Source organism: Phalacrocorax carbo, chromosome 10 (genome assembly GCF_963921805.1).
Source record: "Phalacrocorax carbo chromosome 10, bPhaCar2.1, whole genome shotgun sequence".
NCBI classification, from domain to species: Eukaryota; Metazoa; Chordata; class Aves; order Suliformes; family Phalacrocoracidae; genus Phalacrocorax; species Phalacrocorax carbo.
In genome coordinates this window covers 25,465,113-25,483,288 of record NC_087522.1, presented here as the reverse complement: position 1 = coordinate 25,483,288, position 18,176 = coordinate 25,465,113, and the positions used below count along the sequence as shown (strand labels likewise).

At 41.9% G+C, this 18,176-nt stretch overlaps 1 protein-coding gene across 2 annotated transcripts in view; it reads left to right on the top strand.

Moving 5' to 3' along the window:
• Positions 1–18,176, top strand: part of LRP4 (LDL receptor related protein 4) — an 82,996-nt gene that overhangs the window by 28,991 nt on the left and 35,829 nt on the right. For both annotated transcript variants that reach the window (XM_064462586.1, XM_064462585.1), the window contains exon 2: positions 12,412–12,558. In XM_064462586.1, the coding sequence (XP_064318656.1) occupies positions 12,412–12,558 (147 nt within the window). The remainder of the gene's footprint in view (positions 1–12,411; positions 12,559–18,176) is intronic.

Here is an 18,176-nt window from a genome sequence, read left to right as displayed (position 1 = left end):
ACAAGGTGGAACACAGGAAGTTCCAGCTAAACATGAGGAAAAAAACTGCTTCCCTGTGCGGGTGCCAGAGCAGCAGCGCAGGCTGCCCAGGGAGGTTGTAGAGTCTCCTTCCCTGGAGACATTCAAAACCTGCCTGGACACATTCCTGTGCACCAGGTCAAGCAGGGGGGTTGGATGAGATGATTTCCAGAGGTCCCTTCCAACCCCTGCCATTCTGTGATATGTTCTGAATGGCAGAATGTCCTTACAGCTAGTCCGGTGCCTTGAGCATCTGAAAGATCAATGAGGCTGGCCGATAATTTCCTGTGGGACAAACTTTCAGAGAGCCAGTGCAAGGTGAAACCTTGAAGGCCAGGTCAAAAACGGCTTCTGAATGTGTTGTGAGCAAGATTATGGGTGCTTTGTAGATCCAAAGAGCACTGGATATGCAATGATGTGGTAATTAACAAAGACTTTAAGTGGTGTGGGAGAGGAAGCTAGAAGCTCAAGAAGCTTCTGAACCTAAAGGGAAATGGGCCAATTTCTTGGAGAATCTGTGGTAAGAAGGTGGCTGGTTAGGATCCTTTGTATTCTGAATTTTCCTAAGTGCATTTACCAGGCTTTAATCCTTGCAACCCAAATTGAAAAATACTACTATCAGTTTTTCTTGGTTCCCTAAAGCCCCTGAGCACTACTTTTCAAGCAAAGATGACAGTAGTGCTTCCTCCTCTTAGCTGTCCTCTTTTGACCACTCCATTTTCCTTCCCCCCCAACCCAAAACAGCTTAGCTTCTTGTGAAGCTGCAATTAAACAGGTGCAGTCTACAGGCAGTAGATTAAAATTAATTGGCATTAATTTCAGTTTTCTTTAATGCTGTGACTCACAACTAGTTCTTCAGTAGTATCTGCCAGAGTTGGAGGCCATTACTGTTCAAGGGTGTATGCAGACAGGAGGATGTATAGCTATCCTATACAAAACTGAAAACTGAGTGGGTTTTTCTTTGCTTGTTTTTTAGCTCAAGTCAGGTTGTGTTAGTTCATGCACAGTGAAATTACAGTTCTGTCTTTCTCAGATGCTAAGCAATCACAAAGATGCAGCTTGGAAGAGGACATGACAGGAATGAATGTTGGGAAAGTACCGAAAGTTTGTTTGCCTTAAAATTAATACTTGGATTACCTAAACTAAGAGGAGTGTAGTAAAAGAGGGAGGAATGCATGGATGCAAATGAAACCTTTGTTTTCTCATATTGCTGTTATGAGTGACAGATGCCAAGCAGTTTTGCATTAGGTGGTGTAGGCTGCTTGCATTCATCTCTATTCAGTGAAGGGGGAGGATTGCAAAGCTTCAGAGCTTCCAAAACAGCTCAGGTTCTTCAAGGTGGCTTCCCAGAAGTGACAGAGCATATCCTTGCTGTGACTGTGGTAAACCTTGGGTACTGCTCTAGCTGAGGTAATGTAAGGCTCACTGTAGGATAATTGCTTCAGGTATTTACTCTGCTGCTTTTGCTGACTTTTTCAGGTGGATTGCAGCTCTGTGCTTTTGCGATCTACTGCCACCAAAACCCAGCTTAGCTAGGTTAAAGACAACTTGAGTAGATTTACGGTATACTTGAGGGACAGCAGCGATTGAAGCAAACCTTTCACCAAACACTGCAGCAGCAAGAGCAGGGGTCTGTTCCTAGGGATTTAGCGAGAGCCTGCTTTGCCCAAATTCTTCCTTCTGAAGGCTGTTAAGTGGCAGCATTTGATTAAAGTGGTGCTTTGCCTTTAGGGAAGTAGGTGCACTTTGGTTGTCCAAAATCTTAAAAACACGGATGTGGATCTCATGGCTGCCCCAAATTTATACATCAACTGCTGTCACAGAAATATCCTTTAAGGTGCCTGTGAATCGAAGCTGCCTATGTTTTTCCTTTTGGATCAACAAATGCCAGTAGTGCCCTTATGTCTCTGTGCCTGTTTCCCCTTGTTGCCTCATTTAAATTCATTTGCAGAAGAGAAGGATAAAAGAAATCCATCTGTCTATGAAGTGATGGAAAAGTCAAAGCTTATGGAACTTAAAATACCAATGTTTTCTGTCCTGTAACTGGGAAAACAAACTCCAGTGTTTCACTAGTCCTGATCAACTAATCTAGAGATCCTACTCTACTAGTCTGTAGCTTATCTCCATGAACTTTGATATAGTAGAAGGATTTCTGACTGCTTAATGAGCATCATTCTGAAGTGCTCTCATGCTAGCGAAACTCTTTGGTGACTAGGGCAGGTGAATTACATCAGAATTACCTTTTTCCTATGGATAATCTCTTTAAAACAGCAGGTTGCTTCTCTCTGGTACTTAGCAAATTGTCTGGTATCATGAAGGTCTTCTGGTAACACTTCTGCTGTTGTGCCATTATTTTTTAAATTTTAGTGTCTGCTGTACTGTATGATTAATGATAAATGAGCAGTAAATGATTCACAACCCTTATGGGACAGGAAAGGATAGAAGTTGTTAGTGTGTGGTTTTAAAAAAAAAAATACAGTGAAAGAAATGGAAAGTTATGCGTCTCATGTTGCTGAGGTGACTAATTCTTGCAAAGTGTGATGTGGGCTTAAGGTAGTATTTTAAAGTGTTTTTCGTGTGTGTGTGTATTCTGAAAGGGTTTGAGTCACATAGTTCTGCCTGCCAGGCCCTGGTGGTCCAGCTAAACATTCCTGCACCGTTCCAGAGCGGATGATGATATTCCTGAATGACATTGTGCAGCAGCAACCTTCTAATAGGTCCATTTCTGAATGGTATTTCATTTCTGTTTAATGTGCTTAAGTGGAATGGTCCTGCATGGCAAGTAATTTAGTGCTGTGGGTAAGCACTTATCTGTCCCTTGTATTCTTAGTTGCAGCTGTCTATGGACATGCAGTTGCACAGGAGCTTGCAGCTATGTAAGGCGATGGCATGTTTCTTGATGGCATCCTTCAGGTATCATTCTTCACTTCATAATGCCATATGAATGAAATGCTCTCTGCTTAAGGGAGAAAATCTACAGATAACGAAATGCCAAGGCTGAAGCGATGCTTTTAACAGTAACAGGAGGAAAATTTCACAAGCTGGGAAGCATAATGCTCTTGCTCCTTGGAGTCCAAGTTTATATGTAGGAAAAATGAATTAGTCCACAGAGAAAATGTAAATACATGAGTTAAAAGGATTTAGGAGGCTGAATCTCTTCCAGTAAGGGCCTTGGAGGTGAGAAGCAGAATGTCAGAGGTGGTATACTGCAGCTCATGACTTTGTGGTCTTTGTTTTACCAAGAATCTGTGAAGGTGAAGACAGATGCTCCCACTATTTAATGTTTTTGAACATACTTGTAGAGAGAATGGGAGAACAATTGTCTTGAGTATTTTGAAAGGCTCAAAGCCTTTTCTAAAAGATGTCTATTTCTGTTCACATTGGACCTGACACCTGAAGCAGTGCCAATACAAGGCTGATACGGTGCTTGGTTTCCTGGATGGCAGCAGTCATTGGCAGGCATGCAGAGCTACAGAACAAAACCTCTGTTTTTGACTCCTCTGCCATCTGCAAATGTTTGAGGGAACCCTGTAGCTAGAGGAAGTGGGACATTTGCCATTTAATGGCAAGTAAATATGCAAAAAGCATCACAGTACGGTCACATTTCAGCCAAAAGATCTGGAAACTAGAGTCAAGATGTTTTACCAGCTTCTTACGGAGTAGTTCTGGTGTTACCAGGAGAGAGCTGCATAGGAACCTGGAGAGGACCAGGAGGAAAAGTGACTCAGATAAGACTTTGTCCTGTCTGGTCTTGCCTGAAAGAATTTCTCAGTCCCTTGGAAATAGTTGTTGTCTACCTGATACCTCTTGCCTACCTTTGGACAGGGACTTTGGACTGACATTTTGATGTGTTTAACATGCTTTGGTGGTTGAAAGGTTCCTGTTTCTATACTGGGACTTCATGCGTTGTCCACCCTGACCTATCTCCATAGGCAACTGAGGGGTTGCTCAGGAAACGGGATAATAAAACTCCTATTTAGAAAAAAAGAAACGTACAGAATTGATAGTCGTTGCCTTTTGCCTGATTTCAAGAACTAAATAGTCAGCAGGGGGGAAAAAAAGGCCACATTGGGTCAGGCTTCACAGAGAACGTGTCTGAAGTCTGGAGGGAGCAGTGTGCCATAACACACCTTTGATAAACATTTTGTTGCTGGTTAGAATATGTCCTTTAGTTTACCTGTAGCAGCCTCAGTGTGGAACTCAATCTTACACCCTGGTTCTGCACAGGGAAAACAGCTTCCTTCATGTTGTGACACTTACGCATATTTAGCCTAAAGTTGTTTTTTGGCTGCCATATTGTATCGTAGCGCAAACCAATGGCTAGCTTGTCTTTTATTATTGCTCCTTGATTTCTCTAGGAATTGCTGCATCCCAGAGTTTTCTTTTTATTTGACTGTTTCAAATTATTTTCCTCCAGATGCACCAGCTTTAAAAATTTTTTTTTTTCAAGATTGGATCTCAATTCCTGCCCATAATTCTAATCTTCTAAGGTCCCTTTTATATTATTTCTTTTTCCTCTATGGCATTTGTAGAAGAATATTTCCTCTTTTGGTATCATTTGCAGGGTCCTTTAACATGATCATTAACAATCTGGAAGAGAGAGTAAGTTTTTTTTAACGGGACTGGATCTAATGCTGATCCCTGTGATGCCCGCTAGCCGCCTCTACCCCCTGCAGCTTAACTTGCTACTATATCTCATTATCTTTTGTTTATGGTCCTTCAGCTGATTTTTTCATCTGAGCGTGCTGGTAGCCCAAGCAACCTGAATTAGTTTTTTGACTAGGATTTCATGGCAATAATACTGTCCCTTCAGCTGCACCTTCTGTTCAAAGACTCTGGATATACAGAAACACACATTAAACACTAAATCTTAATACACTGTGCTGACTTAATAGTTGCATCCCCACTTCTAGAGGGGGAGAAGTAATTTTGTCAAACGCTGTGGAAGATATGGATAGAGTTAGGACGAGTATCTAGAGACCTCAGTTATAGTCATGTTGTTTATTGCAAGGTGTTAACTTATGACTTGAAGGATCTGGGAAAAGTAACTCTAACAATTGCTTCTTGATCCTTGAGTCTTTTTATGATCAAATCAAATCCTTCTTCAGTATTTCTTTTTCAACAGTTGTTTCTATAAATGCTTTCCTATTCCCTGGGTGCAGGGTGAGGTTTTCAGTGGGGTTGGTAGTCTTTACTTCTGTGGGATCAGAACTGGGCCTCAGAGACTCAAACATGTTTTTAAAGGACTCAAACATGTTTTTGACCTATGTGCTGTTTCTGAAAATATGGCTTCTGTTCCAGTCTCGCTCTACCTCATGCATACACCCACTGCACCAAACACTAGCTCAGTTTGCACTTTTGTTCCACCCCTTGTTTTCTTTAGGTCCTAATTAGCAGACGGCCTGTGGAATTTCACTTGCTTAAGCTTCTTATTCCTTGTGGTTGTATCAAGGATAACATTTTTCAGGCCTAATCTGCATAGCTGTGCAGTTTAATGTGAGAACTGAAGGGTGGTTGTGCTTGATAGTGTGCCTCTCCCTAGAACTTTGTTCAGCCATGCGTTTAATTGAGAACCAGCTGGTTCGGGGCTGAGGGATCCCTGCTTTTGCAAGCCGAGAGGGGAACCTCGAAGCCTGGGAAACTTCTGTCCTCACTTGGAGACTGCCAAAGTAGGCACGATACTCAATTACCAAAAAGCTGTAACATCTTTGACCTCTCTTTGCTGGTTGGTGTGGTTTTGGTTTTGGATTTTGGTTCTGGGGTGGTTTGGTTTTTTTTTTTAGTTTACTTTTTCTTTTTTTAACCATATCACTATCACATTCTTCCTCAAACGAAACCAAAACAGTTCTGTTTAAAGCTTTGCAAACTTTTGGGTCGCTCTTCCTGGTGAGGTTAATCTTACTCTAGGCAGGCCTCAAGTACGTGGAGGCCATGTAAGTACCCAGTCAGAACTGCTTCGGATGCTTCCGTAATGGGAGTTGGAGAAAACAGTTGGCTTTTATCAGTGTGTGGTGCCCCTTCTGACATCCGACTGTTGTGCTGTAACGTTGCCTTTGCTGTGTCTGCCAGCAGAGCTCTGGGCTTAAACAATGGTTAGCAAATCCCTCTTCTAAAGCTGGATTAACTGTACTTTCCTTCAGTGAAAAATGCTATTTGGGTAAGAGAGAAGAGTCCAAAATTTTCATTTCATCTCAAGATAGGCAAGCAAAGAAAGCTGAGCTGCTTTGCTAAAGAAACATTCTGAGAAGTGCTGGATGAAGAAGGAAAATGTATCAACTGAACTATGTTCAAGGCCATCCGAAACATCCAAGGCCTGCCGCCATCAAGGCAAAAATGAGCCTGGCCTGGAAGAGGAGAAAGGAGAGAAAATGGTCTCTGACACAGGCCTTCTAACAACAGGTGTGCAAGGTGTTAAAGAGGCCATTAAAGGCTTTGCCTCAGAATTCATTTAACTCTGAATAAACAATCAGATACTCATGGGTTGTTAAAATACAGAAACAAGAAATTAGGTGCATCTGTTGAAGCCATGGCAAAATATTCTGATGCTTAGTCCAAATTTGTTCAAAAATGCTTCTGGTGATACCCTTCCACACTTTCTCTAGGGAAGAAAAATTGCAGCTTTGTGCCCATCACTACTAGGACTTTATTTCTCTCATTTTCCATTTAATTCCGTTATTCATATTACAGATCTACACAGTCCTGGTTTTTTTCCTGTCACTGTAACTGTCAAATATTTGTACTGTATTTTCACACCTGTTCAATATCCACTTGTACTTTCTGTTCTCTGCCAGGGACTTCTATATGGTACGATTAAAATCATAAAAGCTGGTACTATCATCTTTTTGGTTTTGTCTCTTGTAGCAACGAGGTTGCAGAAAGATCTCTGCCTTCCATTGAAGGTCATCTGTAGGCAATGAAATGAAGAATTAGGTGCCTGTCCGTGGAGGGGAAGGAACCCAGATCCATGTGTCACTAAGACCTAGACCAAAAGAGTGATTGTTCTTTCCAGAGGCTTTTGATTCTGAACTGAACAATGTGCAACTCTAAATCATGCCAAATATTTTCATAGTTCTGGATTTTCTAAACCCGTTCGTGCTATTTTCCTTGCAGTATAGGAGAAATAAATGGATACTTAGCCGTGGTTAGCTCTGCTGCCCTGTGTTACGGGTTACATGCAGGTTGTACAGAATTGCAGGAGGGCACAAGCAAACCGATGGCTGTGAACTTAATACTCCTACTTTAAAAGATAACAGTAAGAATTTCTGTGTTAAGATGAAAAGGAAAAGATGCAACTAGCAGGGTGGCATGGAGTGGCAGTCTCTTAAATAGTCAGTTCTTGGTACCTGGAAAGAAAGATGATGTAGAAAGGCAGCATGGTGTTGACTATAGATGCCGGGAACTTTGGCAGTTGTTCATGCGGTATTCTTGGTCAACATCCATTTGAGGAAACCTCATCTGTATTATGGGACTGTGAGAAAATCCTGCTATTGCTAGCATGCTGCCAGGGTCTGACAGAGCCGATGGACCCTGAAGAGCAGGAACATGTTCATCTCAACATAAGAAAGACATTTTTTACAGTAAGTACAATCATACACTGAAACTACCTCCCCAGGGAAGTGGTAGAGTCCCAGTCACTGTAGGTTTTCAAGATGCAACTGGACAGGGTGCTAGATAATCTCATCTAGGTTCCCTTTCCCCAAAAAGGTTGGACCAGGTGATCTCTTGAGGTCCATTCCAGCCTGGGTGGTTAGATGATTCCTTGTTGAAGCGACAGCTTGTAGAATGTTGAATTGCTACAAAATAGTGGTAAGAGCTGCCGTCTGTCAGTATTTTTACTGAAAATAGAATTAGCATCTCTCCTTTTGGAAAAAAGCATGCCATCAAGACTTAAAAGAAACAGTGTTTTTGCTCTCCCCCAGAAATCTGCTGTCCCTAACGAAACAAAGGCCACAGAGTTCAGTTTGGTAATTATTCTGTCTCCTTAAGCTTCCTTTGTAATGTCAGTGTTTCTGTGAATCTGTGGCAAATGCAGGGCTCTTATGTAATAGCTCTGAAGGCTGCAAGTGACCTCATCAGCAAAAATGAAGCTTTGTATATTAGGTGTTTCTTTATGGGGCTATATAGTTGGCCTAATGAAAAGTTGCAGGGCGGGGGGTAGAGGCAGAGTAACAACTTATTGTTTAGACAACCCCACCCATTCCCCCCCAAAAAAAGATGTGCAGAAATAACAGCATGATTATTGACTTTTGCTTTTCAGCCAGAAATGACATAACTGTTTTGCCAACTTTAGACATAGAATTACAAAGATCCTAACTATCTTTTTAAGGGGGTGTGTGCGCACGCGCAGGGGAACCCACCCTCCCTCAGGAGACGTTTAATTTGTCCGACAAACATGAAGATGGGGAGGGTATTTGGAAGGAGTCTGGAGAAACTGAGCATACCATGCTAAATTTAAGGTGATGGCAGATGTTAAGTATGAGGCCTGTGTTTAGACTGACTTCCTGTTTTTAAAATCTGGAGGCTGCATAATACTTTGCTATGAAAACTGTTTGGTTACTGGATCCTGCTGCTATCACATCTGGAGAGAACCAAACGACAGAGAGTGAAGATGATTTTTTGGTTGCTTGTACCCCATGGCAAGCGAGAGAGTGGGAAACTTGTGTGGTGGTTACATGAGGTATCAAGAGAGGCCAGGAAAGTTGTGTGATGTCAGCTCAGCACCTGGCGATGCCTCTGTTTAGCTTTTGTGTACTGTTTTGTATATATTGCATTCTTAAAATATGTTTGGTTTTTGTCCCCTGCATATTTTTGAATTGATTTTTTTTTCTTTCGATTTGAATAATTTTTATTTTGAAAACATAATTTGAAATGGTTTCTGAACATAGAGGGTTGGTAAAATGTCCGAGCCTGCAGGGTAATGAAAAGTTTTATGAAAACCGTTTGTCACGGCTAAGCTCACAGGTACCTCTCGTTGCTCCTGCTCCAGAAGAATGTGCAGAAGTGTAAGTAGATATGTCTGCTTTGATTGTTGGTCCGGTTGCCTGAACAGTGAGTGCTGACTTCTGTCCTGTTCCTGGACCCCTGACTAACTGGGATTGAAACGTGACACTGGAGGTTTATGTTCCACCCTAATGAGCGCTTGGTTAGCCTTCTGTCTCACGCTCCCTATGTTTAATGAGAGCGCAATGTTAAAGAGTAAGTCTTCCATTAAGGCTTCTTGCACCAAATGTCCTACTTCCGCTTGTCTTTGAGGGAGTTGGAGAAAACATGCCTCTCATCTTTATCCTTCCTGGCCCTCTACTGTTACAGATACAGTTACAGGGTAATGTCACTGGAATTCTGAGCACTGGGAAATAATCATGGGACACCAAGGGTGAAACACAATCCACAATAAAATCATTGAGAAGATTCCTGCTATCCGCAGGGGGTCCCAGGTTCCATTCAACCTGTTCATTTTACTGAGTAAAGACTAGTCATCCAGGATTGGCCCTTCTGATACTGTTTGTAGGTTGGAATTAGTGTGCTCTCTGAACAGTAACGTGCTTTGCTTGTCCAAAGGTAAGACTAGGGTAAATCCTGGTTTGTAAAATGCATCGTTATAATGACTAGAAGGTTGGTTACACTAGAGGTCACAAATCACAAAGCATTAGACTCACAAAGGTCATAATCTGGACTAGTTAAGCAAAGTATGCTTACATAACAGCACTACAGATACAGGCTAGCACATATGAGTGTGTTGGTGTCTGGGTCAAAATGTATCCTTCAGCTTCAGACAGTTTCTATAGCATGGTAAAAACACAAACCAGAGATGATTGAACATAGCAGCTTTTATGAGGTGGGAGGAACAGATTTAATATGTGTGTGTATGTGTGTGTGTGTGTATATATATAACCTGATAATAGGAGCAACTTTTGAAGATGTGTGTTTGACAATACAGCAGATTAAGTTGCAGTTTGCAGATTGGCACAGCTGCGCTAATTCTTTCTCTGCTGTTGCAGAGCTGTACCTCCATGCTTCTATTCAGGAGCTAAACTAACTCACTTTTAAATTTTTCCCCAACTCTCTCGTTTGTGCATATCCAGAAATAAATTCTTAAACATATTCCCCTAGTTTAAGAATTGGTTGCCTTGATGTTTGATCCTTCCCTGTCGCTGAAGCTATCCTAAGACACATTGGAGCCTGGGCAAGACAGAGCCAGTCACTAGCACTTCTGTATTTGTCTTTTTCTAGGGGTAATGAAGATGATTATTATCTTGGTGTACTCCAACAGGAAGGGGTACTGGAGCTTAAAGCAGCTGGGATAAGTATTTTTGGGTACTGTTGAGGATAGCGATTGGCAAAGGTGATTTAAACAGCAGTGGTCTTGGATACAATATGCAGCTAGTTCTGCCTTTCTAAATAGTGGTAGGCAACAGCAGAAGGTGGTTTGCCCCGAATTTCCTGTGCTGCCAGTTTGAAGGAACCTGTTGGATTTTTGGGGAGGTTTGTGGTTCTTCTGAATTTCCTTGTGTTTATTTCTAATAGCCGTACATGGTGCAGAGGTGATGCATTGCTTTTCCTTAGGGATGTCTGTGCTGCTTTTTTTGCCTTCTGACTCTACATCACCCACTTGTCTTTTTGAGTCAGCCTTTGCCCAGGCCATACCTGTTAAGTCCTTTGAGGATCTGCCCACTGCCCTCTTTCATTTGCCTCACCCTCTTTCTGTCCCTTATTCACCTTATGTTCTTCCTCCCTCTGTCCCTTGTTACACCAGATATTGGCCACTTTCTCTAGCACGTATACAGTAAAATCCTGAGATGTATGTTTTCTACCGAACCTTTTAAAGATGACTTGTATCAGAGATGGGGAAAGAACAGAATTTGGTTATGCCCATGGCCACCTGTGAAGCAAGACCCCGCAGCCGGTTTGGTTGGCCCAACTCAGCAGCTTGTGGATGTGACTGGAAAATAGTTTGTAGCAAGGCCTTGGAACCTGCAGTGTAGCTGTTGGGAGGAGGCAGCAGAGGCTGACAGAAACCTCCTCAACCAGTTTCACTGCAGAAGAAATTTAGCATGGAAGAAGTGCATCCCCTCTAAACTTAAATCTTGGCTTAACTTGCACAAGTGGGTGTCTTCGCTGGAGGGAATTCTGCTGTTTTGGGAGTTGCAGAACAGTTACGTTAAATTTTGCAGATACTGCTTTTCTCAATTAGAATGGAAAATAAGGAAATTATGAGGCTTTTTTTTTTTGGTTTTTATGTTGCTACAGCTTGTGGTGCATCACAGATACCCTAGATATAACCAATGAGATGAAGAAGTCTTCAAATAGTTCAGGATGTATATAACTACCACTTGGGGCAGGTACCTCTCTGTGCTTCTGTCCTTACAATCTATTGTTTAATCTGAGAGGTTTAGGTTTGTTTGAGCTGCAGAAAGAAGGAACCATGCAAAAAGAATCCAGTCACAGACTACCCTGAGGGGGTTGTTGATTGATAGAATAATAATCTGTTTAACAGTGGTATTGATTATGTAGATTGTCTAGATAACGTTGGGTAGAAGTTTAGGCATGACCTTTTCCTTTTGGAGAGGCGGGCTATAGCCTGTTCTTTCTCAAGGCAGAGATTTATTAAGAGAATGTGTGGGAGAATGGAATAAATAGTTGCATTTGCATGGGGTTCTGTAGCTGGCAGAGGGGAGAAGAGGGTTAGGAGCTCCTTAAGCTAACTTTTAAGGCTGGAAAAAAATGTTCTTATCAGATTATATATTGACATTTGGACTGCATTTTTCTTTTGGTCAGTTTGTAGAGTTGAAAATCCTCTTGCTTTCATAAATGTCAGTTACACACAGGATAATGTCATTGTTTAATCTCAACAGATAAATAAGGATTATTTTTTTTTCTTTCACTGGAGTCTGAAATGTTTAAAGTAGTGACATGGAAAAGGTTTGCATCTAGAAAGTTCAGGATCTGGAAGAGGACCTCAGATAACTCTCTGAAGTATAATCTTTGCTATCATTTCTATTGTGGTGTCAGAACTAAGTGGAGCAGCAGCAGCACTGTGCTCTAGGAGAAGATTGAGTTTGTGAAATAAAAAGGGTGTTCTGATGCCTGGGATTCCTTGAATTTGATTGTGACTAGTGCTGAGTTATTTTTCAGCTAACTGATTCCCAAGCCTCTTTTTGGCAGGTTGCTGTTTGTTGTTGCCTTCAAATAGCACCATTCCAGGAAACTCTGCGTAGGACTTGATCTCCTATTTCAACAGCACGAGAGGGGTGAATGTTTCCCCTTGCAGCAGAGTATGTGTTCATACATATAGTGTGTACATGAAAGAAAAATTGCTAAGTTGCTTTGTATTTAATGCATTTAACCTAAAATAGATGGATGTCTTAAATATCTTTTTTCTTTCTTCCTTTACAGGTATTACAAGTAGCACCGAATGCTCCTGTGGACGTAATCATTTTACGTGTGCTGTCAGTGCTTTTGGTGAATGCACATGCATCCCTGCTCAGTGGCAGTGTGACGGAGACAATGACTGTGGGGACCACAGTGATGAAGATGGCTGCAGTACGAATACCCTTCTTGACTTGTGCTTGTGAAAACTGAATGTCTTAACTTTTTCTCTGCAGGTGCTTCTCTGTTTTACAGGCACATCCTAGTTTTTGTATGAAAAACGTTTAAGAATGTAGATGACACACTTTTGACTGACTTCAGTACTCAGTGTCTAACACAGCCAGTGTCCGCTCACATAAAGCACAGCGAAAGCCCAACTCTACCTTTTGCATCTGGTTTTAGATGGTCATTGGAGGCGAATGTTTTAGAGGGAGAGGAGGGACAGGGAGAAGTACCTCTTTCTTCCCTCCCTTGCAAAAGCGTTATCTGTGAACTAAATTATATGGTTTTGCTGTAAATATTAATGAAAAATAAACAGGCAGTGTGAAGAAGTGTATTGAGGGTGTCTGCCCTCTTAAGTAACATTCTAGTTTCTGTCCTGGCTGCCCTTTGAAGGGAGGGAAGGGTAAGCACTGTAATTAACATTCATTGGTCTTGGGATAGGCTGAGAGAAGCTGCCTTGCAGCTACTGTGTACCTGCATTGTGTCAGCAGCTGTGCAGCTGATCCCAGCTAGGTGAGAACTGATAAAGTGTCACTGTTGGTGGGTTTAGCATGAATTAGATGAATAGAGAAAAACCTCTTTCCCTGGAACTACAGGTTGCTTTCTTACCTCTTTTCTTTGGATTCCACAGACCGTGGTAGAATTGAAGGGTGGGGGAAAAGGCCCAATTCTGTGAAACTCTTTTCCTGAAAGTTTCCCTAGAGGTAAAAATTTAAGGCTCTGTCAATAAACATGGTTAGGAATTTACCTTTCTATGTTGGATGTTTCTCTAGCCTTCCGTGGTTTCCACTGTTGACTGCTATAAGGAAAGGAGCTTTCCTCATCTTTGAAATATTTGCTTTGGAGAATCTCTTCTCCCTTAACTGTGGGAGATCTCAACCCAGTGTTGTGAAAATTTCCTTCCTTTTCACTTCTTGTTTCTTATAATTTTGCAAATAGTGAGCAGTATGGGAGACCTTGGGTGGAAAACGGGGTTTTGAAAAATAAGTTACCTGCAAACTGAGGTGATCAGTGTTGGGTTTAAAGATGATTAGTGAAAGGGTTATTGGGCAAGGAAGTGACCTTAACTGGAGAAATCAAAGAAAGTGAAAGGGAACCCTGCATTTTTACATCTAGTGAAGAAAACTACAAAATTGAGAACTTGCCATGCTCAAGAAAGAGGAGATGAGGGTCTGGGAACTGAAGAAATAGTATTAAGATCTCAAAGGAGCAGGAGAGAGGAGGGTGTACTCAGCTGCACGGGCTGAAAAAGGAGAAGCTGAGCAGGAATAAGGGGCTTGGGGAGGTGAGACATATCCAATAACTAAACTGGTTTTGCTGGCTTCTTACTGAGCACAGAGGAAGTTTTGGTGGTGGCTTTTTTTGTGTGGATTTTTGCAGAAGGGGGGTGGCTGGGGGTTGGCTTTTTTTTTTGTTTGGTTTGGGGTTGTTTTTTTGTGTGTGTGTTGTTTTTGTTTTGGGGGGGTGTGTGTGGTGTTTGTAAGGGGAAGCCTTGCTTCCTAACTCTGTTGGAATGTCCTGAAAGAGTCAGTAATGATTTAGACAAGAGGTGCTTGTTGATAAGGTCTACTTTGTATTTCAACAAAATCCAGCAGCAAAAAGGTTTTTAAGCTACCACGCCTGCTTAGGATTGGGAGGCAGGAGGGATAAGACCTTCTATAGGAACTAGCAGGAGATGGTTCAAAGCTAACAAGCATTGCTTCTTCATAAAACATATACGTAAGCTGTGGGTCTCCTCGCCACAAAACATTGATTCTGAAATTGCAAACACCTCGGAAAGCAATCTGACAAGTTAATGGACGTAAAACCCACTGGGGGCTGGTAAAGATGAATATGCTGCCTCTTGTTTAGAAAGTCTTTGTATCACAGAGAGACGGATTTTGTCTTCTGAAGGAGAAAGTTTACTTGCATGCTATGTTCTTACGCTCTTCTCTTGGCAGCTGCTGTTGCATTGTGTCTCTCTCCATGACCTGGGCAAGAGGAACCTTTTGGTTTTGCACAGGAAAGATGTGGTTGTGGTATATCCCTAAAACATTAAGGAAAACTGGCCCATATGGATTTGAATGGAAGCTGTGCAAACTAGGGAGTAGTAGTGAACTGTGATCAATCTGCTGATTACTCTCAGGCGCTGGAGGTTGGGAAGTATATAAAGTAGAGGCAGACAACCCAGTGAGGCAAAGAATGTAGGAACGGGGTTTGACTTCAGCCTGTTTAATTTACAGTTTCTAACAAGGCAAAGGGAGGAGTAAGACTGAAGCAAAGGGAGCTGTCTGTAAAAAGGGATGTGTAAGATGGGAATGTTTAAACATCTCGTTCAGAATATGACTTGTGCTGTAGGTCTCTGCAGTTTAGTGAGAGGGGTAAGTTAGAGGACAGTAGATCTGACAAGATGGGGAGGGAGATAAAGCTGCATTTATATAGAGTAGAAACACTACTCAAGGGGAAGGACTAGAATGCGAGTTCCCTTTTTAAATTTTGCATTATAGTAGAATAAATACTAAGAGAACTTTTCCAGGTGTCAGCCAGAAGTACTCTTGAGTGCAGTGTAGTGGAAAGAAGAAAGCAAAAATAAAAGTTAAGCAATGGGGCTAAGGACTCTACAGAAATGCTAAGTGCGTGGCTTCAGCACACACGTGCAAGGTTGCAGTGGAAGGGCTGTAGGACCACTTATTACATTAAGCCTGCTGAAACTTACTCGTTACAAGTCCAGATATGGGATGTTATTGTTAGCTTGTAAGAACTGATTGACTCCACGGTGTAGGTTTGTGGTAGTCGTCTGTGCTATTTCCCATCTCTCTCCGTTATTATGGCACTGCAGCTTTTTGCTAGAGCAGATCACTTGCTAAATCTCTCTTTTTTGCATGGTGTACAGGAGCCTTGTGAAGGTGTACTCATTTGTGGGCTTAACTTTCTATTTCATCTGTTTGCTGACTCTGCCAAGCATAAAGAAGGCAGCAGGAATGCAAGAGCAGGGGTGGGGTGTGAGGCCCTTGGAACAGCAACTCGAACTTTAAATCAATTTAAGCTTCTCACAAATCAGCACCGACGCTTGCACCTACTACGTGAGAACGGTCAGTTCACAGATTTTCTTTCCTTCCATGCCCATCTGCCTATGACAGGCATACAGTGTTCTGGCTGGAATGAAATTTTGGACAAAATCTGTTTTGAGTTTGATTAATTTTTTTTTTATTGACTTATACAAGATCTGAAATTGGTGAATTTCTTTTTTAAAACAAATATTGAGCTGAAGGTTTGGGTTGTCCTGATGAAGTCATCCTAAAAGCCCCAGATATATTAAAGGCCTAGTTGAAAAACTAGCGAGGTTCCTCAAAAACCATGGGGCTAGTCTTCATGCTGGGGTGAGCCCGGTGGTTTGTTCTGACTCATGAACCTGAGTCTGTGCAACCACTTTTATGTACTCTTCTGAGATGCTAAAGCTGTTGGGATTCTTTTTCAGCAGTGTACGGAAATACCGCTCTGTTTCTTCCTTTTCAGAGACATTTTCATTTTTGAGATAAATTCTTAAAATGTGGCATGTTTTAGGGGGGGTTGTTTGGTTTTTTTTTTTAAATGTTCTGTTACAAACTATAAAACAAATTCCCACTTTTTGACAGTTGCACTAAGTTTTTGCTCATCTGTTACCCTTTCTGCATACTCTACATATTTTCTACTTGTATTGGTGTCCTTGGAATGTCTCCCTCTCATAGGTATTTTCCCATCCTTTTTGGGAGAGCCCTTGCCTCTGCTTACCTGGCTGTGACTGGAACTGTTTTTTCTTGCAAATCTGAAGCCCTGCTGTGATGGGAGCCAATTATTCTGTGACATGTTTGCTTCCTGCTCTGGATCATGTTAACGAGCTGTAGTAATAATAGCAATAAGCAACCTTCCAGCTGTCATGCCAGCTTCATAGACTTTCTCCGGTCTCAGCGCTCTGGCTTGCTGACAGCGCCTGGCTTGGAAAGCCCTTGCTGCACATGCACAGAGTAGCTCAGCTGCGTTCCTGCCTTGTGCCAGCAGAGACTACTTTGGCCTGTCCCTAACGAAAGCCGCATGCGAGCGGAGGAATGGCTTTCATTCTGTCCCCCTGCGTGTGCTTTGAAGTCCAGCCTGGTGTGAATGAGTCTTACTTCCTGTGGCAAGGGTGAAAGGACAACTGAGTAAACTTGGCCTGAGGACTGATAAATAGTTCTGTTTCTCCTAAGATATGCCAAATCCCCTTGTAACCATCCCCCAGCAGAGCCTTCTTACTCTGAATTTTGGGTCTGTGTCATACCTAATCAGCTTGTAAATGTGTAGCTCCTTGGGACGCAGACTTGCTTGCACTGTTGTGCAATACTTTTTCATTTAAAGGGGCTGAAGGAGAATTTATTCCTTTTACCTTAAAACTTACCAAAAGTGGTCTGTTTTTCCCATCTCATCGGGAAATTTAGGCAGTTCCTGTTGAGCTACAACTCATTCAAGCCCAGGAGAGGGTCTCTTCCTTGTTAGGAACAGGTCTATCAGTATAGCCTGCTTACCAGTCCCACACCAAAATTTTCTGAGGTGATGTGAGGATAAAAATCTCACAGATCTTTTACTAAAATTAACGGAAACGTTGAAAGAATCATCTTCTCTCTGCCCATCACTTACTCACCAGTCTTGAGCTCAGATGCAAGAGCTCACGTAAAGCTTCACTTCTAAACTTCAAATCCTACTAGTTAGGAACTCTTGACAAGAGTTCAAGTTTCTCTTGATAAGACACCAGTTCCATATCTACAACCGTACTTTGTAATTTTACTGGGCTTGGAGTACGTGTGTTTCCTTTAAAAGGCATCAGAATTAATGCAGTGCCCCCTCAGGCAGAGCACTTGTGATCAAAGGGTTGTGAAAGATTAGGTGCCGATACTTTCTAAATTTTTTTTTTCTCTTTTGTGGTTGTTTTTTTTGTTTGGTTTGGGTTTTTTGTTGGTGTTTGGGGCTTGGATATTTTTTTATTTTTTTTTTTGACCAGCAACATCCTTAAATACAGTTCAGCACTGTGATTGGAAACATTTTATGTTTTCTGAAATTAGATTTTCCAAACTGTGGTTAGTAAAACGCAGCATCTCCTGTTTCTTTCTGAGAGCGGATTAACATCCTTTATCCTTGTTTCTGGACTTATTGCCCACTATGCTACAGATCCCAGCAAACACATCTATGTTTGTGTGTTTGTATGTGCTCATACACATGGGTGAGTGTGGACATAGCTTGGGGTCAGTCTCCAGTTGTCTCTAATGTAGGTAGCATGAATTTTTTTGTTTGTAATTATTTTTAAAATTAATTTCTCATTCTTCACATGACTGAGAGTTTGTCTAATTAAACAAACAGTATTGTTCAGACCGCTAAGCTCCAGAGCTCTGAACACCAGTCACTTGCTGTCCTTGTGTACAAAGCAACCTGCTCACCACAGGCAACAGGGATCAAGTGTTCAAAGGACAGTGGGACATGATTTAGTCTCCGTTTCACCTTATAAACTTCCCTCTTCCCCTGCCCTCCCCCTTCCCCTTCTGCTGGGCCATAAAAGAGTGCCCTGTGTAATAGGAGTTGGGAGA